The 19,973-nt window shown below is 42.5% G+C and overlaps 2 protein-coding genes across 5 annotated transcripts in view; one reads left to right on the top strand and one right to left on the bottom strand.

Annotated features, from left to right (window-relative positions):
• LOC103663156 overlaps positions 1-19,973 on the bottom strand; it is a 98,002-nt gene that overhangs the window by 14,606 nt on the left and 63,423 nt on the right. The window contains exon 3 of one of the 2 annotated variants that reach the window (XM_040620388.1): positions 16,164-17,765. The exons of the other annotated variant lie outside the window; for it this stretch is intronic. Coding sequence (XP_040476322.1) covers positions 17,636-17,765 — 130 coding nt within the window. The 3' untranslated portion in view covers positions 16,164-17,635. Of the gene's footprint in view, positions 1-16,163; positions 17,766-19,973 lie in introns of those variants that run through there. 2 annotated transcript variants of the gene reach the window in all.
• MFSD14B (major facilitator superfamily domain containing 14B) overlaps positions 1-19,973 on the top strand; it is an 80,549-nt gene that overhangs the window by 54,492 nt on the left and 6,084 nt on the right. For all 3 annotated transcript variants that reach the window (XM_040620386.1, XM_040620384.1, XM_040620385.1), the window contains 5 exons: positions 6,295-6,422; positions 8,726-8,840; positions 14,162-14,380; positions 16,044-16,157; positions 18,768-18,839. In XM_040620386.1, the coding sequence (XP_040476320.1) occupies positions 6,295-6,422; positions 8,726-8,840; positions 14,162-14,380; positions 16,044-16,157; positions 18,768-18,839 (648 nt within the window). The remainder of the gene's footprint in view (positions 1-6,294; positions 6,423-8,725; positions 8,841-14,161; positions 14,381-16,043; positions 16,158-18,767; positions 18,840-19,973) is intronic.

Raw genomic sequence — 19,973 nt, 5'->3', positions numbered from 1 at the left:
TATATATTTTTTTTTAGATTTTATTTATTTATTTGACAGACACAGCAAGAGAGGGAACACAAGCAGGGGGAGTGGGAGAGGGAGAAGCAGGCTCCCAGCAGAGCAGGGAGCCCGATGCGGGACTCGATTCCAGGACCCTGGGATTCATGACCTGAGCTGAAGGCAGACGCTTAATGACTGAGCCACCCAGGCGCCCCATTGGTTAATTTTTTAAAAGGTTTATTTATTTATTTATTTATTTATTTATTTATTTATTTGGGAGAGAGTGCATGAGCGGGGGGAGGGGCAGAGGGAGAGAGAATCTCCAGCATACTCTCTGCTGAGTGTGGAGCCTGGCACGGGGCTCACTCTTACAACCCTGAGATCACGACCTGAGCTGAAATCAAGAGTCAGATGCTTAACCGACTGAGCCACACAGGTGCCTCTTGGTTGGTGTTTTTAAGAATTAAAAAATCAAAAACAAGGTATTTTTAAAGTTCCCTCAAGCTACTCTTTGGTATTAGTAAGTCCAGAATGTTTTCCTACATACACACACACACAGACACACACACACACGGAATAATTCTTTATTTGGACAAGGATTTAAAGGTTATCCTTTTTATTATCTGTAAATAAAATTATCAAACAACCTACTTGAGCAGTGACTTTGTAAGTTTTAAGTACAGTCTTTTCATGACAGACTGCTAATTTATCCATTTAATAAAACAGGTGTGGGACACCTGGGTGGCTCAGTCAAGCATCCAGCTCTTGGTTTCAGCTCAGGTCATGATCTCATAGTCGTGGTATAGAGCCCTGCATTAGGCTCCACACTCAGCATGGAGCCTGCCTGGGATCCTCTGGCCCTCCTGCTTGTGCGTGCACGTGCTTTCCACGCTGCCTTCTGAAACAAATCTTCAAACTAAAACTAAAATAAACACGTAAGATTGCCCATAAATAGGAAAGACTAGTACTTTTTGTGTTTCAGGTTGGAGACCCTGAAACGTCAACAGAGTAGTTTAATGATTGGTTTGAATTGCAGGCTTAGGGGTTAGGACCCAGGTTCTGGGGCCCCCTCACATCCAAGCTGAATCCTGCCTCTGCTGCTGTGAGCCTCGGGCTAGCTGCTCACCCTGCTAGTGCCTCCCTCTCGGTGTTGGACGTGTGTGTGAAAGGCGTGGAGGTTTGGCTTATCTGGATGCTAGCAGTTATTGTTACTGTTAGTTTAAAACATACAGAACTTCTTGGAGTCAGAATTTGAAGCAGTGGCCCTACTTCTAAGATTAAGGAAAAGTCTGTTTACTTATGTTTTAATTAAAACAATTTAATTTCACTTTCATCTGCTTTTTGTTTCTTTTAGTGAATCTTCCCTATTCTCTCCCTTTACCTCAAAACAAAACAACACACCCTGGCCCTCCTGCCCATGCCATTCTTTCCTTGAAGTCTCTGGCACCAACTGTTCTTTGACCCTTCTCCAGCTTTGCAGATTCACTTTTCCAAACTTTAATTGAATTAAAATCACTTTATATGTCACATTTCTCGTTTGCCCTCTTGCACTGACTGATGCATGCCCTGTGAAGGGAAGCTCTGCACTGTGCAGAGTCTCAGTGGGTCCTAGGGCGGAGAGGTGACCCTGTGTTAATATTGTTCTTACGTGAAAATATTTGTACTAGTCAATTATACAAATAACACAGTTCCATCGGTGTATGATTTTCCCTTTGATCTCTTAAGAAATGAGCTAGAAGTCATTATTAGTAAATTACTGTACGAAAGATCGAGATGAACAGATCTGACTTTGGGGTAACCAAGTCTGCATGTTGCAGGTTCCTCACAGCTTATTGAAGAGTATGGAAAATTTATCATAGTATGTGAACTTTTTCATGGAAAATTGAAAATTTTCAGAAGTTAAATGACTTTGTACTCTGTTCTTCAGTGAAGCCATTGCTCCCTCACATTCATTTGCAAAGTTAATTATGAACAGTTTTAGTTTTAAAAATATGGACCCAGCTGTTTTAGTCAAGTATTTGCCAACTGCGTCTGTTAAGGACAGCTTCTGTGATGGCTCTGTGAAGTGTAAATTCTGGTATGTTTGCTTCAGGTGAGTTGTATTTGTCATTCTTTGTATGCTTTAAAATGTTTATTGGATAGGTGCATTTCACTGAACACTAAACTCTAATTAGAGCCTAAACGTCCTGTCAGATATACTGGCCAGGGCGCCTGGGTGGCTTAGTCAGTTAAGCGTCTGCCTTCGGCTCAGGCCATGATCTCAGGTCTGGGATCCCTGCTCGGTGGGAAGCCTGCTTCTCCCTCTCCCTCTGCTGCTCCCCCCTGCTTGTGCGTTCTCTCTTTCCCACTGTCAAATAAATAACATCTTAAAAAAAAATACTGGCCAATTAATTATGCCACCTTAAACACCCATGCCCGCTGGGAAGTTAACTAACTGCAGGGGCCGTGTGCACCTTGGTGAATTTTGCCGTCTGCAGCTGGACTCCTACACACCAGGTTGCGTCTAGTACTGGTTTTGCTGTGCATAGTATCCGTTGATCCTCCTCATGTTTGGATTTCATATTTGCAAATCCACCGACTCACTGAGTTTATTTGTAACCCACATCGACACAGTGCTTTTGTGATCATTCATGCACCTAGGTGGGGGGGGGGGGAGCGTAAGTTACCAGCCATTCGTTTGTAGCTGAGGTCAGATTTCTGTCTGCTTGGTTGAGGTCTTATACTGTACATGTGTGCTTTTTGTGGTCCATTTAGTGCCACATTTTTTTGCATCAGGGTGTCTTTTGTTGGTGATTTGGCTGTTTACAATGTCCCCCAGTGTCGTGCTGAAGTACTGACCGGTATGTCTAGGGGAAGGAGGTCTGTGATGTGCCTTAACGGAGAATATCCTGTCAGATAAGCCTCATGCAAGGCATGAGTCACGGTGCTGTACACAGCTCAATGTTCATAAGTCAACAATACGTATTACATAAAGTGTCTTTAAGCAGAAACACACATAAATCATGGTCGCGTATTGATCGGTTAATGAAAATAGGTGACCAGAGCCTTGCGGGAAACTAACGCGAGTTTCCCTGAGGAGCAATCGCTCCACGCTCTCTAGTTCAGTGTTCGTGGTAGCCTTATAGAGCATAACTACTGTGGTAATGAGAGTCAGCCATTCTTCTGATGAAGACAAGGTCTTTGAGGTCTGTCTGGTGTTAATTTTTAAACATTTTGTTCTTGTGTGCAAATTGTGTCCTGCATCTTTGGGACTGAAAAAGTACTTGCCCAACCAGTCAGGGTACAAATGCCCTCAATCTGTTGTTCTCACAATGTGGCCTAATAGGTTCTAGGGCCAGATCAGGTAGTGAAGAAATCACTCTGGTATAGGAAAAGTCTTTGATTTTTAGAAATTCATGTTTTCCAAAAGGCAAGTACAGTTGACCCTTGAACAACCCAGGTTTGAATTGCATGGGTTCACTTGTAGGCAGGCTTTTTTTTTTTTTTTTTTTTGGTCTTTGATAAATGCAGTACAGGACTGTAAACGTGTTTTGTCTTATGATTTTCCTAACATTTTCTTTTCTCTAGCTTACTTTAAGAATACAGTATATAATACATAAAATATACAAAATATCGTTAATCGACTGTTTACATTATTGATAAAGCTTCTGGTCAGCAGTAGGCTCTTAATAGCTCAGTTTTGGGGGAGTCAAAAATTATATGTGGATTTTTTTTTTTTTTAAGATTTTATTTGAGAGAGTGAGAGAGTACACAGCAGGGGCAGAGTGAGAGGAAGAGGGAGCAGCAGACTCCCCTTCTGAGCGAGGAGCCCGACGTGGGGCCCAATCCCAGGACCCCGGGACCCCGAAGGCAGACCCTTAACTGACTGAGCCACCCACACGTCCCGCCTTCTTATTTTTTTGTTTAAAAATGGCATACATTCCATATTTTAAAGCATTGTGTGAAGTCTGGAATCAGAACTGTCCAAACAACTTTCCCAGAGTTCTTTGTGGTTTAAAGAGTTTTAGTTACTGTTTTTGTGGTGGTGGTGATTTTTACTGCCTTGTCCTCTTAAATTTCTTTACATATTTTTGTTGAACAGTTCTATACTGCCCACGTATTCAGGTACTTGAGATTTTTAGAGAATTTTGAAGCAGGATAAAAAATTATCTTCTCTAAAATTCTTGAAACCAGTAGTCACAAGTCCTGAATTTAAGCCCCAGTTTCTGCAGTTGCTCGGCTCTTTGTTAAGGGAAGATCATTTAATCCTTGATCTGTTACTTTCTTGACCCAAGGACAGGCTAAATGGAAATTCACTGTGGTTTAGAAATTACGTTACAGGGTTTGATTCCTGGGCGTGGATTAATACTTATTTCAGAAGAGCTAAAAAGCTTTCTCCTCACCCTGCCATCAAGTCTCCTTCTTACCTCCCCTTACTTCAGTTTGCCTGACTCCGAGCTGGTGGGCTCTAGGGTTACTGGTGGCTGACAGGAGATTGGAATCCTGTTCCTCTCTTCTTCCCAGCTGTGTGACTTTGGTTTCCTCTGTTGAAAGCCCTTACTTACCATGCCTTGTGGTTGGCACCAAGGGTACAGAGATGTAAAGAAACCATCCCTCTGGCATTAATCTCCATTTCTAATCCGATAGAGAAGATGGACAATTAGCGAGTGTTTAAATTACAGTAGAAGAGAGAGATGCGCACCAGGTGGGAGGGCTCTGTTTTTGCACCCCACAAAAACCAGTGTGATTAATTCTGTTTGAGTAGCCAAGAGAACAGATAGAGGAGGAAGTGCTTCTCACCCGGGAGTTGTGAGGAATGACTAGTAGTTTACGCAGTCCGAGTGTGGGAAGTGTAGCGGGCACAGCGAAGGCCCATTGGCACAAAGGGAAATGGTAAGCTCAGAAAACTGAGAAGTACTACATAGAGCCGAAGCATAGAATGTGTGTCAGGTGCCAGATTTTGGAGGTTACTGTTGTATGCAATGGTGAGCAATTTCAGATACCCAACGGTAGAAAACATAATGAACACCCATGTACTTATCATCCAGTTTCATTATTTATCGACATTTTCCTATTCTTGTCTCCTTTGTCTCAGTTCCCCCCACCCATTTTTTTTATAAAAGGAAAGTTCAGAAACTCATTATTTCGCCCATAAGTACTGCTGAAAAATTTAAACTGTGCACAGAGACCACGGCAGGGTTTTAAAGAGTTATTATTATTATTATTTTAGAGCGAGAGAGTGAGGGGAGGAGCAGAGAGGGAGGAAGGGGGAGAGAATCTGAAGCAGACCCTGCTGATGCGGGGCTCAGTCTCACGATCCCAAGGTCATGAAACCAAGCTGAAACCAAGGGTCAGACACTTAACTGACTGAGGCATCCAGGTGCCCCAAGACCTCGCCAGGGCTTTCAAGAAGGGATCAGAGCAGAGGTCTGCAGCTCACCAAGGGGATCACATATTGTGGGGAGGACCGGGGTCAGAGGCCAAGTAGGCAAGAAGATGTCTTCGCTGCAGCAGATGATTCGGAGCTGTGCGTATTTTTTAAACTGAATTAAGTTTCTGGCCTCGTCCTGTGTGCTTGCTGTGTGTATTCATCTCAGGGGCCATCTGTAGGTGTACCGAGTTCATATCCCTTCTTCTCCAGAAAAACAGGCTCTTCCCTGCTTTTCTGTTTTCTAACAACATGCTTAGAAATTCTTCAGAATGTTTTTTTCTAAATTTCCAGTGCTGCTCTTTTATTTGGGCAATAAACAAATGAAATTGTAGTGATAAATTGATTGCTCTGTCCTGGGCTGTCAGACCATGGACATGCTAATGGACCGACTTGCAGTTATGTGGGGTTTGTCTGTCTGTCTGTCTGTCCAGTTAGCCACTGTGTAGTACATCATTAGTTTTTGATGTAAAGTTCCATGATTCATTAGTTGCGTACAACACCCAGGGCTCCATGCAATACGTGCCCTCCTTACTACCCATCACCAGTCTATCCCATTCCCCCACCCTCCTCCCCTCTGAAGCCCTCAGTTTCTTTCCCTGGGTCCATAGTCTCTCATGGTTCATCTCCCTCTCTGATTTCTCCCCCTTCAGTTTCCCTCCCTTCCCCTGTGGTCCTCCGTGCTATTGCTTATGTTCCACACATGAGTGAAGCCAGATGATAATTGTCTTCCTCTGCTTGACTGACTTCATTAGAATGTTTTTAAGTGATAGTTTGTTTTTAATGCTTCAAATCATTCTGTTATGGGGCCAGTAAAATAAATTGGAGGATTTAGAAAGTAAGAATTACAAGTGATTGGGGGACCACGTTGTAAATTTGACCTTTGTTTCTGCTTTCGTCTCCAGGGCCTGCTGTCTTTTCTGAGTGCCCCCCTCATTGGCGCTCTGTCTGATGTGTGGGGGAGGAAACCCTTTCTCCTCGGCACTGTGTTCTTCACCTGCTTCCCAATTCCACTGATGAGGATCAGCCCATGGTGAGTGGCTTGGCCCTCTACCGTCATGACTGACTGTTTTGGGTCACATGTGAATAATAATACATCTGCAAAGCATTTCTTAACCATTTCAAAGCGGTTGATACCTGTATATTTATTTGATCCCTTTGGTAATACTGAAAGCCAGTTTGGGCTCTAAGATGTTTAGAGATGTCTCTCAGGGCAGCTCTTGTTGCCATCAGGTCACTTAAAGGGACTGGGTACTGGGAGGGGCTGACGGTCCCTGTACTCACCCCTGTGGCTCAGTTGACTGCAAATGTGTTGTCCTCTCACTGTTCTAGGGCACCGGACGAACACAGTTTATATCAATAGACAGGAGTCATTTCTGAGTACATGGTAGTTAGACCAAGAGCCTGTTTTGTCTAAATCATAATACAAATTTGAATTTGATCTTATCTTTTCATGATAAGTAGGAGAGAATATTTAACATATAACCAAGTAACCAAAGATGGTTTGGAATTTGCACCTGAGCTGTACCTTAGTGGTTTTTCTTGGCTCCAGAAGATGGTATTTGGCCAAAATTTCTGTTGCTGAGATGCTCGTCCTAAGGTGTGAAGAACACACCTCAAAATGGAAGGGTGTGTGTGTGTGTTTTAATGCATTAGTATTTCTTTTTTTGGCTCATGTGAGAATGTCCTCATTTGATTATCTGATAATTTTATGTCAGTATATGTTGCACTGTAAATATGTTGGTTACCCATAGTGGATCATTTTATTTTCTACCAGATGATGAATTTTTATCAAATACTTTTTGATATTGAGTCTTTCCAAGAACAAGTCATGCTTTTCCTTTTCTTTCTTTCTTTTTTTTTTTAAAGATTTTATTTATTTATTTGACAGAGATAGAGACAGCCAGCGAGAGAGGGAACACAAGCCCGGGGAGTGGGAGAGGAAGAAGCAGGCTCCCCGCAGAGCAGGGAGCCTGATGTGGGGCTCGATCCCACAACGCCGGGATCATGCCCTGAGCCGAAGGCAGACGCTTAACTGCTGTGCCACCCAGGCGCCCCCATGCTTTTCCTTTTTATTTTTTCTTTTAAGAATTATTTATCTATTTATTTATTTGACAGAGAGAGAGAGGCAGACAGCGAGAGAGGGAACACAAGCAGGGGGAGTGGGAGAGGGAGAAGCAGGCTCCCCGCAGAGCAGGGAGCCTGATGTGGGGCTCGATCCCAGGGTCCTGGGATCACGCCCCGAGCCGAAGGCAGACGCCCAACGACTGAGCCACCCAGGCGCCCCAAGTCATGCTTTTCCAATAAATGAGGGCTTTTTTTTTTAATGTCCTCTCAATACCTTAAAGTATTTTTTCTTTAGATTTTGAAATGATTTTGCCTCTTCCCTTCCAGTTTTCATGCTGTTGCTTTTGCTTATATTGATTAATGAGTAATGTTAAGTAAAAGTGATAATGGACTTAACATCTCATGTATATAAAGAAAATGTAATGTTTCATCATTTGAGTGCTAAGGTAGCTTTTGCACTGAAAAATATTATGTTACTATAAAGAATTATATTAATAGATTTTCTAATAATGAAATATCCTTATGTCTTAGGATAAACCCTACTTTTTGTTCTGTGGAATTTTGTTTGGTAGTATCTTAACTAGATTTTTTTTCAAAGCATCTGTGCATATGATTGAAATCTTAGTCTTAACTATGTTAATATTTTTTGTTGTGGTTTCTGCTTTTGTGTAGCTCTTGTATTTAAGATTTTATTTATTAGAGAGCACACACGCACGCCAAGAGCAGGGGGGAGGGGGAAGGGCAGAGGGAGAGGAGAGTTAGAGTCGCGCTGAGCAGGGAGCCCCACATGGGGCTCAGTCCCAGGACCCTGAGATCATGACCTGAGCCAAAGGCAGACCCTTAACTAGCTTACCCCAGGCTCCCCTTAGCCAGACCCTTAACCCTTAACCCAGACCCCCCTGTGTAGCTCTTTTAAAGTTATTTGCTGTAGGTGCCTTTTTCGATAAAGCTAGGAAATTTTAAGTTTTTATATCTCTTCTGTTGGCTGCCTTTAAAACGGTATCTTTACTTAATCCCCTTACTCTTTCATTTTTTCAGCTGCATGTACTAACACCCTTTAAGCAATTACAAACTTGGTGTGTTTCTACTCTTCCCCATCTTGATTATCATTTTATTAGTTGTCCTTTATATCTTTAAATATACATACACATGTATTTGTTTTTAAATTTATTTCTTGGTTTGTAATCTTCACGTGATAACTTTGGCTCTGGTCATCAGAGTGTATGCATACTACCTCTCTCCTGGGTAATTAAAATAATCTTTTTGTAGGTGGTACTTTGCGATGATTTCTGTGTCTGGAGTCTTCTCGGTCACGTTCTCGGTGATATTTGCCTATGTCGCTGATGTCACTCAAGAACACGAGCGAAGTACTGCCTACGGATGGGTAAGATGAGAGTGTGTGCTTTCTAACCTAATTAACTAGGGTTCTATGGAAAAGTGTACTGGAAAGTAAGATTGAAAAGAAATTATACTGACTTACCTAAGAAAATTTAAAGCGATTGAAATTTAAAAAGGAGATTTATGAACTTGAAAATAGCAAGATGGAAATTACTAGTAATGTATCCTCTAGTTTTAGGGTTGGAAATTTGGCGGGAATGTGAGTTGTCAGCTACAGAATTGTTTCAAAAGTTGATTTGATTTGTTTCATGTTAGCTTATCTCTTGAACCATGAACAATAAACGGGCTGAGCATGGACAGGCGCTGCACCTCAGCCCCGTTACTCCACGGTTACTGTATTGCTGGTCCTGTGTCTCAGGCACATAACGTGGGACGTGGTACTGTAGAAAAAGGACTTCATTTATTCGGCAAGTAATTGTTGAGTGAATAACAAAAGTTTATAGGAGACCTTGTTTGAGATAATTGAGTATTAGAGAATCATTTCTAATTTTCTGAGGTGTGATTATGGCTTTTGGTTCTGAAGGGGAAGAAAGACTTGTACAAATGGCAGGCTGAAGCCTTGAGGTCAGAGTGTCATGACTAAAGTGGTTAGGGGCAGGGTGGGGGATAGATGCCATGTGAGCAATCTGTAGGTGTGTGTCCAGTGCATGAAATTGCTGAAGCATCGGGTGTTGTTGAGGGGGGAGTTTTCCCTTTTTCCCTTCTAGGTTCTTTGGCTGCCCTAATAATAATTAAATAGACATAGGACAGATTAACAGGAGGGAAGCATTTAATTTTGTACAGAGCTCCACAAAGGCCTGAGAGACTCAAAGGCCGTTGGGCAGTTGACACTTATATGCCATCCTGAGCTAAGGAAAAGGGGATAGGGGTCTGGGACTTCAGAGGGAAGGAAGACCATTCACAGGAAGATGAAAAGAGCAAATGTTTGGTAAATAAATGTTTGCCATGCCATGCAAATAAATCCGATATAAAAAATTATCTCTGGCAATAGCTCTCTTCCTGATATAGGCCCCCTATCTAAATTCTTTTAGGCTCTGAAGGAGAGGCAAAAAAGCTTTCCCTGAGTCTGCGGGTCTTAATTGCCTTCAACCAAACAGTCTGTGTGCAAAGGGGGTGTAGTTGGGGTGGTCCCCTCAGCGTGCATGTGCTCTTCTCTCTACTTCCTGGTGTTGGAAAATGTTCACAGTGAGAAAAGCTGGAAGAAGAAAAATCTGGCGGGGTTGCTGACCAGGTTGGAGGAGGACTGAAGGCCAGAAACCCAGGTTACTTCTCTCCTTTCCCAAGCCTTTGTCTTTCTTTTAAATCCTACTTCCTGGAAGATAGTAAGGAGTCACAACGGCACAAAGATGAGTTATTGCTGTTCATGAAACACACCAGCAGCTTTCACTTTGTTGACTTGAGACACTGGTTTAAAAACTTCTTCAGCGTTACTTCCCCTCCGCCTACTACCTGCTTTCCACTCCCGTTCATCTTCCCTCCCACCCTGAATGTCTCTCGTACCACATCCTAAAACTGTCTTCAGCTGCCATCTCCAGAATGCTGTGGAAGAGGGCAGAGGGGAAGGCGGCTAGGAAGCCGTCAAAGAAGGCAGGGTGTTCAGGGTGGCTCGTAACAGCCAGCAGAGTTGAGAAAGTGCCAGAAGCCTTATTTACCACATTTGTGCAGCTTTTCTGTACATCATGGGAAATACCCATTGAGATACTCATTTCCCTCCAATTTTTTTTAAAAAAATTATTCTTTGCTTTCAGCCAAAACAAAACAAAACAAAACACTCACAAAGCTCTTGTGCTGAGTGTCAGTGCGTTAAGGACAGATTTCAGGGAAAGAGCGTGACTCGGCCACCCTCGCTAGTTCACCTCATTTGTAAAATGGCACTTAGCTTGTGGTGGTCTAGGGCTGTCGAGAGGAGTCGGTGAGAGGGGGGCTGGCTGTGCTGTTGGCCGGCAGGTAAGGTGCCTGGACTTGGTCACAGAAGTCAGGGTGTTGGCCAGTGACTAACCTTTACGTGTACCCTAACTTGTCACACGTTACGATGACAGAACTTAAAAAAAAAAAAAAAAACAGAAAGGGAAAGAGCTTGCAGGCTGCGCATCTTACAAATAAAGGAGGATTTATTGCCAGTTATTGACAAGATTGTCAGTCCGGTCTGGCTGGAGTTTTAGATCCGTTAAAGAATGTATAAAATACGTGCACTTTCCTTCCTTAACGGGACTCCTCCTCTACAGCGGGAAGGTGGCAGCTCTTTCAGGGCTGCGGCGAGGAATAGTCCTGTTCAGTGAGTTAATGCTGAGAGCGCGCTGGGGTGAAGTCACCGTTCAGGTCTATTTCCCAGAGCCACAGTGAGTGTGAGGTGAACTAGGGATTTAGATAAATACACAGACTGAACAACAGTGCTGCTCTGATTTTTGAGAAAGATACGTTTTACATAGAAGTTCATGGGGTCCTAGATCCCAGAAACTCAGTCCTCCAGCAGGCAGTGAGCCTCAGCTGTTGGAGAGGAACAGAACTGATGGGATGAACAACTGGGGAACTGCGGCTGCGCTCTACCCTTTCTCATACTTGAAACTTGGCGACTAGCTTTTTACTTATATTTCCATGTTGCACGTGATTAAATTGGCTCCCACAATATTCACAATTACTACCTAGAGATTTTCATACTAAATTCTTACTGTTTCTCACTATGAAATGGAAGAAACCAATCTCTCAGGTGCTATACCTGGTTCAGTGTCCCACTTAGGGAGGAAGAAATACAGATGGTCCGCAGCAGAGGGATTGACGGGTGGAGGGAATCCCTAGCGCCGAGGGGCCGGACTGAAGTCAGGGCTGCGTTAGGAAGACCGGCAGGCCTGTCCCTCTCTGCTGAGCGCGTCTGCACTGCTGTGCCAGTCCTACACTCAGTTGATTTATTTTTTTTAAAGATCTATTTTATTTTAGAGAGAGAGGATGAGAGGGGAGAGGGAGAGGGAGAGAGAGAAGCAGACTTCCCGCTGAGCGAGGAGCCCCTGAGATCATGACCTGAGCTGAAATGAAGAGTCAGACACTTAACCGACTGAGCCACCCAGGTGCTCCCCTAAACTCATTTCTTAAACTCTATTTTGAAAGCTTAAGAGAGATTCTCATTAAGATTTGTGCCTCTGTCAATTTCAGGTTTTCTCTGTAGCAGTGACAAATAATTACGGAAATACTAGAAAACAGAGCACTTCTTTCTCAGAGCAGTGTTATTCGAGGTGCATCCCGTGGATGGGAAAGATGAGTTCAGTTCACCATGGCTTGGCGTGCATGCATGATTACTGAGCATTAATCCCATCCCATCCCAGGTAGCTACTGCATCCCTTCCAGAGTTTCTGAGGAGCTTAGAATGCAGTCATTTTCCGTTCAAAACTCACGTATCAAATGTATTCTTACATATTAAATCATTGTTCTAGAATATTCCATTGTTTGTAGTCACCGAATCTTGAGTTATTGAACATTTTATTTTAGAAAGTGTCCATTTGGCTAGAATACAATTATGATGGTAGATTTAGAAATGTCATTGACAAATAATGAAATAAATTGTTTTCTTCTTTAAACTCAAGTGATCGTTAGATTCTTTAGACCTGGAATACTGTGGGATTATGAAAAGCAGTTTCAGCTGAAATTAAGCAGCTGTAAGTCTAACTGTACGTTTTGGTGGGAAAGATTATTTTAGAGATTAGAAAATGGCTTCTCATTCTTGCTCATATGAACTTAAGAGTTATTTAACTTTTCTGTTGCTATTTGTACATTGAGTAGTAGAGTATCTTGCTTACAAAAATATGAAGATTAAAAAAATGAAAAACTTACGAATAAATGACTTATTGACCCATTTTGTGCAGAAGTGAGGTGGTTAGGGGCGCCTGGGTGGCACAGCGGTTAAGCATCTGCCTTCGGCTCAGGGCGTGATCCCGGCGTTGTGGGATCGAGCCCCACATCAGGCTCCTCCGCTAGGAGCCTGCTTCTTCCTCTCCCACTCCCCCTGCTTGTGTTCCCTCTCTCGCTGGCTGCCTCTATCTCTGTCGAATGAATAAATAAATAGAATCTCTAAAAAAAAAAAAAAAAAAGTGAGGTGGTTAGCGCTGGAGGACCCTGTGGCGTGGTCCCCTAGCTGCCTGCATGCCACTGCAATTTATAATGTGCTTACATGACTGCCTTGATCTTCTCAAATAATATGGAAAAACCTGAAGGGCGGGAGCCCTCTGCTTCTCATTCGTCTGGTACAGAGTGGGTACTTAGTAAATACTGAACCAGGACATTCCTGTTCCCCAAGTTGGAATTCTCTGTGCCTCGTTTTCTCCCCCAGTTTTTATTGGACTTTTGGCTTCTACAGTATTTTTAGTATAATACTAATTTCAGATATATTTTCACATCATTTGCGGGTGATGGGTGAAGGAAGGATGTCATTGGCTAACCAGGTGTCATAATTTTAGCCACAGAGAATGATTTCTGTGGTTTCTTTTAAAATCCATTGGAAGTTTAGATAACCAATATATAAGTCTGTTTTTGGCACTCAATCTGGTTATAATTTGGAGACTGTCCATTTAAGCTTCTGAACATTCAGATTACATTCCTAGATAAAGGAAGCTCTCGACGCGCTTACAGGAAAACCACGTGAAGAGGCTCCACGTGGATTCAGGTGCAGATCTGAGCAGTTGGTTCTGTGGTCTCTGGTGTAGAATGGAGGTGGGGAGTGATGGAGATTAACAGCCCAGGGATCTCTAGTTAAGAAGTTTCAACCTCTCTCTCAACAGAACTTCGTTCTTGTTGTTACAGCTTTTTCTCAAGGATATCAGAGATTTTTTCCCCCTCCTCCATGGTAATGAAATGGTCACCAAATAATAAAATGGTAAAACAGTGCATGTTTTTAGACTATGAAATCAGCACTGTGTAAATTGAGGTTTTCCCATTAGCCCTGCAGACATTTTTTTTTCATGCCTTTCTCCCCACATCCCTGTTTTCCAATTAAAAAAGAGTAAAGTATGTACGTTTTTTTATGGGGAAGTTCTTCTCAAAGATTATTTTTTACTCTTGTAGCTTTTCAGGATATCTCTAGTTTGTAGTTTCTGAACAAGTCCTTAAAAGGAAATGACTTTCATTCTTAAAATGTACATGCTGCCCATTCCTTCTGTTTTGTTTAAAGCCAGGGCAGCATGGCTGCAGGTGCGTGTCTGTGGCCCCTGCGTGAGAAGCAGGAACACAGGTGCACATCTGCAACACCTGGGGCTGAGTGTGTGCTTTCTGCATGTATGTGGTAGAAGATGGGACCCTGGGTGAGAGAGTGCTTTTCCACAGGTCTCGGCCACCTTTGCAGCCAGTCTGGTCAGCAGCCCGGCCATCGGAGCGTACCTTTCAGCCAGTTACGGAGACAGCCTCGTTGTGCTGGTGGCCACAGTGGTGGCTCTTCTGGACATCTGCTTCATCTTACTGGCTGTTCCAGAATCTCTGCCAGAGAAAATGAGACCGCTTTCCTGGGGAGCTAAGATTTCTTGGAAACAAGCAGACCCTTTTGCGGTAAATATCCATTTCTATCTCCAGTAAAAATAGAAAAAAGATTTAATTGCAAGTAAGGCACTAGAGTTGTCTACGCACCATGGAATGTGTAGAATTTATATTTCTTTACAAATTTTTTTTATTAGGGAGGAAGAGAGGGATGGGCAGAGGGAAGGTGAGAGAGAATCTTACATGCTCCATGCCCAGCATGAAGCTTGACTTGGGGCTCAATTTCATGAGTCAGACACTTGACCAGCTAAGCCACCCAGGCGCCCCTACCTAGAATTTATTTTTAAGTCAAGCATGTGGTAGGTATCCTAAGGAAAGAGAGAAAAAAAATGTCCACTTAATCCCTGATGAGGGTGTAGGAAGGAAGTTGTTTTTTCTTATTGCATGGTGGTTTTCACTTTTTTTTTTTTAAACAAAACAAAGGTGGCCATTTGAAGTGTTCGTTTACGTGCACTTAAATTCAGGAAAGACGACTAGATCTGGTCTGACTACCGTAGTTACTTTCTAGGTTGTTAACATGCATCCACTTTGACCAGAGGCTTTGAACTTGTATTTTGCAGGTTGAATGGACTCTTTGTTTTCTGTGACTTTTAAAAATATTTGGCATTTTTTATTTTTCTGGGGGGGGAAGTATCCTATTAACAAATAGAAAAAGTACCGAGAAGAATCTTATCCCTCCCCTTTTCCCATCATATCTGACTTCAAATTGTTCTTGAAGAAAATGTGTGCAGAAAAAAATAACCAGAGATTTGATTGCTGTTTTTAGTCACCCAAGTTTATTTTAGGAAAAATGTGTAAAAGGAAAATAACTCATCAAATTCTTTTCTAAAAAGGTCCCTCAGGTCATGACCTGGGGATCCTGCTCGTTTTCTTTCTGCCATGTCATCAGACGTTGATAAGGAACCCTGGTCCAGCCTCCCACTCTCTTGTCACGTAGGGATTGAGTTATGCGTGGAAGCTCGTCTGTGAGGTGGGACTGCCGCCGTGTACGCTGTCACGGCTGCTGCCGGGATTACCAGGAATGCATGTAAATTCACTAGTCTCGTGTCTGGTGTGCAGCAAGTCTCCAGACGGGAGCTGCTTTTGCTGTGCCCCACACGGAGGTTACAGTTACGGTGACCCTAGAACGCAGTGACGCATTCTCCAGTCCTCAGAAAACTGCACACCTTTCGGTCTTCTCAGCAGGTCTGTGTAAGCAGGACCTCAGATCAAAGGTGTAGAATGCAGATGTTACTGGTGGGAGAGCATCTTTTCACTGACCCCGCGGCTGAGCGCACTTAACTTGCCTACAGTTTTACAGGCAAATTGAATATTAACATCTTAACGTGTTCATGGCCTTAAAAGGGTTATATTATGAATGAAGGAGATGAGATCTCTTAAAAGGTTTTGGAGCAATGTTTTTTTCAGGGTCTGTTCATAGGATGTGAACCAGTCTGGTTAACAAAGACGAGCAAGTGTTTGGGGGGGATTTTTGTTTTGGTTTTAAGCTGTAATACTTTAGAACTCTGGAATTAGAGGACTTGTAACCATAGAGTTAATGTTTACCTGCTTTTGTAAACCCTTCAACTTTTGTAATTCACCTTAATAGAGCAAAACAATGACACCAATATCCTGGAATATTAGTGACTTTAGTGTCTCCTGCTTTTTATGTGTCTCTCTTTCTGCATATTCCTAGTCACTGAAGAAGGTTGGAAAAGATTCTACCGTCTTACTAATTTGCATCACCGTGTTTCTCTCCTACCTTCCTGAAGCTGGACAGTATTCAAGTTTTTTTCTCTATCTCAGACAGGTGGGTAATGTGTGCCTAATAGGGTTAGAACACGAAGAAAACCAAAGGTTAGGATCTGTCTGAAAGTATTTTGGGGAAAACAGTATAGAGAAAAAAAATGTGTGGACTTGCTTCTAGTTTTACTAAGTGTAGATGCTGACCTATAATTAGCTGCCGGGGGACCTTCGATTCGATGATAATTTAAATACTGTAAAATGTTTACTCTGGAAAAAATTTCATTGAGAATTAGCATAAACAGAATTTTTATCATAATGTTTTAAATCTTCATTAAATTTCAGATAGAGGTCAGGTTTGTTTGATGTGACCTGACCTGGGACATCTTCCGTAGTATAACTCAGTGCTGCTGTGGGCTTCATGGCGGCTTGCAAGCAGTAATCTCAAAACGATCGCTCCCCGACCTTTTTTCTCTTTAAAAGTTTATACTTTACCTTGTCCCCTCAGAAGGCAGTTGACTTAAGGCAATTTAAAAAAGAGCTCCCTTCCTAGCTGTTGTTCCAGTTCTCTGGGATGGCAGAGACAGGAGTTGCCTTCCATAGCATTCCTGCCCTGGTTTTTTACTGATTTCCCGGGACGTCCTTCTAGGGGCTTACTCCACCTGGCAGAGCAGGCCTCCGCCTAAGATAAATTCCTCTATTTTGGGGGGTATTTTTAAAGGAAACTTGTTAAATTCACCATTCTCAACAGTTTTCCTGAAAGTGTGAGACTAATATTTTATATGCTGGCCTCTAAGTAAAACTATTTTTCAACCAGTTCTTTTTTGGTTTTGCTCATTTTGGGTGGGCAGATGCTGGAGATTTAGTGGGAAGAATGGTGCGGCAGCATATTTAATGTAGAAAATTATATATGTATTTATAATTATGCATCAAATTAATTGCATTTAATGCAGGAAAAATGGGAAAGCTTAAGGAAATGAAAAATCCTCTCATTGGTATTTTCTTCTTCAACCCTTTTTTCTATACATACTGTTTATGTCACTACCAGCATCACTTAACAGTAAATCAGAAATCATTTTCTGTTATTTTGTATTTGTGCTTGCTTTTAAGAGCAGTTCACATAAACGCATTTGGTATTTTTGTAAATCCTATATCTGATAAGGAACTTGTATCAAGCCTTAACTTTTATAATTGAACAATAAAAAGAACCCAACTGAAAAAATTCAAAAAAAGATTGAATAGATACCTGTCCAAGGAAGACACACAAATGGCCAGTAAGCACATGAAAAGATGCTTAATATTAGCCATCGAGGAAATGCAGATCAAAAGGAGATACCACTTAACACCTGCTAAGTAAGACGGCTGTAATCAGACAAAGGTGGGGAGAGGTGCCAACTCTCACACCGGGCTGGCGGGACTGTAAAATGGGGTGGAAGAGAGTCTGGCAGTCCCTGTTAAACACAGGGTTTCCAGAAAATCTATTCCTATGTATATAGCCGAGAGAAATGAAAACACAGGTCTGTGTAGAAACTTCTATACAAATATTTATAATAGCCAAAAAGTAGAAATAGCTGATGAAATGTATTGACTGATGGCAGCATATCTGTATGACGGGATGTTCCTGTTTGGCAATAAAAAGCAGCAAAGCGCTGGTACCTGCTGGAGCACAGACGACCTGTGAAAACATTACGCTAAATGAAAGAAACCAGGATCATATATTGTTTGAGTCCACGTATATGAAAAGCTCAGAAAAAACCAACCCAGAGACAGGAAGTGTATCACGGGCTGGACAGAGGGACAGGCTGCGGGAATGGGACTCCCGATGGGGGACCGAGTTTCTTTGAGGAGTTGAGGACATCTTCTACGGTTGATGGTGGTCATGGTTGGCCAGCTCTGAGTGTTCTCACACCACCGCACTGTGTGCTTCTAATGGGTGAATTGTAGGACACTGAAGTTCTAGCTTGATAAAGCTGCTTTAAAGATGTGTATGTTTATATTTACAAATACAGGTTGAGAAATAATCCCTAAATAAGGCCACTCTTCAGGTTCCAGGTTTTTTAGTTGCATTTGATTAGTGAGTAATGGGCTGTGTTTGCCAGCCGTACTGACTTGGGAACCTGAGATTCTAGCTCTTTCATGAGCTAGTTCTGTGACTGGAAGCAAGACAATCATTTATTAAATGAATAGAATGCATACAATAATTTTTAAGTCCTTTTCCTGATTTTTACAGGATTTCAATAGAAGGCAAAAATATTTGACTTTTTAAAAACTTGATATTTAAAACCTAAAAAAGTTTTAGGCCTTTCAGAGCTTCTGTTAAGGTTAAGAGGCTTAGAAATTATTGCCCGCTCACTACGGTTGCTTCTAGAATCACCATGGAAGCTTTTTAAAACATGCCTGGGCCCAGAGAGTCTGATTTAATGGGTCTCAGGCGGGTCACAGCACTTCCTTGCTTACCCACCCTTCTCTGCTGTCCCCGTGATTTTACTGTGCAGCCGAGGTTGAGACCCACTGACTGCTCCGCGTGGATTCTCTGTGGGTCGCACCCAAGTCAGAGCGTCGTCTTCATGTTCTCTCTAGTGCTTGATGAGGTCGTGTTTGTCTCTCGGTGGGCTGGAGATGGGGATTATTTTTATGTTATCTGTATTACAAAAGTGTTTCCTTTACGTTTCCACAGGTCATAGGTTTTGGGTCTGTGAAGATTGCGGCGTTCATAGCCATGGTGGGCATTCTGTCTATTGTGGCTCAGGTGAGTGTCATTTCATCCATGTTTTTATCATTTTTATTTGGAAATAACTAGATTTATGGGAAACTCCAAAGAAATAAATGTTCCTGGGGAACCCCTGCACCCCTCTGTCAGCACCCCCTCCTCCCCTCTTAAATCTGTGGTACCATATCAGACCCAGTAAACAGGCATGGATATGGTCTGCAGAACCATCATTATTTATTTATGTATTTTGAGAGAGAGAGGAGCAGGGGGAGGGGGAGAGAGGGACAGAGGCAGAGAGAATCTTGAGCAGACTCCACTCTGAGTGCAGAGCCCGACACAGGGCTCGGTCTCACGACCCTGAGATCATGACCTGAGCCGAAATCAAGCGTTGGACACTCAACCGACTGAGCCACCCAGGTGCCCCAGAACCATCATTTTTAATAGAATGTTGAGATTGTAATTTAGGAGGAATTTAATACAACTTTTCAGTACTTTCTAGGATATCTGTTACCTCTACTGGTCAGTTCAGCCTAACTCAAGATACTGCAAAATAAGCTTAAAATATAGAAACTCTCTCCTGGTTAATGAGGAAAGTTAGTAGCAGTGGAAAACAGAAATGAAATCAGTAACTGTTCCAAACCCTGCTATCCCCAGGACTGAAGAGATGTGGTAAATGAGTAAACATTAAACATCTCCCCACCTCTTTTCAGTATAGGACCACAAAAGGCGGGGTATGTGACCTTTAAGTGAACTCACTGAGGTGCCTGGGTGTGTTCACAGTTTCACATGGGACTGCCTGAGGCCATTTCTTGCTGCTTTACAGCACGCGGCCCAGCAGAGTGCTCTTCAAGGAGAAACAAGAAGGAAACTGTTTTGCTGCCCAAATGTTAGAACTGACAGGGCTCGAAGGACTGAATCAAGGCAAAAAAGCCTTTTATTTTTTCTTCCCAAACTGTATCAGTGAATGTAAATTATGTTGAACTTTCAAGTTGCTGATGATTTTGGTATTTATAGCAAGTCTGATTAGATTAGCCCAGACTCCTCTTTTACCCTGTGCCTTTGCAGACTACCTGAGCTGGTCGTTTTAGCAGAGTATGTATTTTTGAAGTCAGGTTTGTATCTGTCCAGCGTTCTGACACTGCCAACTTCCAGCAGAATCCCACAGGTTCTATC

This window comes from Ursus maritimus, unplaced genomic scaffold, assembly GCF_017311325.1.
Source record: "Ursus maritimus isolate PB19 unplaced genomic scaffold, ASM1731132v1 scaffold_34, whole genome shotgun sequence".
Lineage (NCBI taxonomy): Eukaryota > Metazoa > Chordata > Mammalia > Carnivora > Ursidae > Ursus > Ursus maritimus.
The sequence above is the reverse complement of the archived record's forward strand: the minus strand, read 5'-3'. Positions and strand labels throughout refer to the sequence as shown.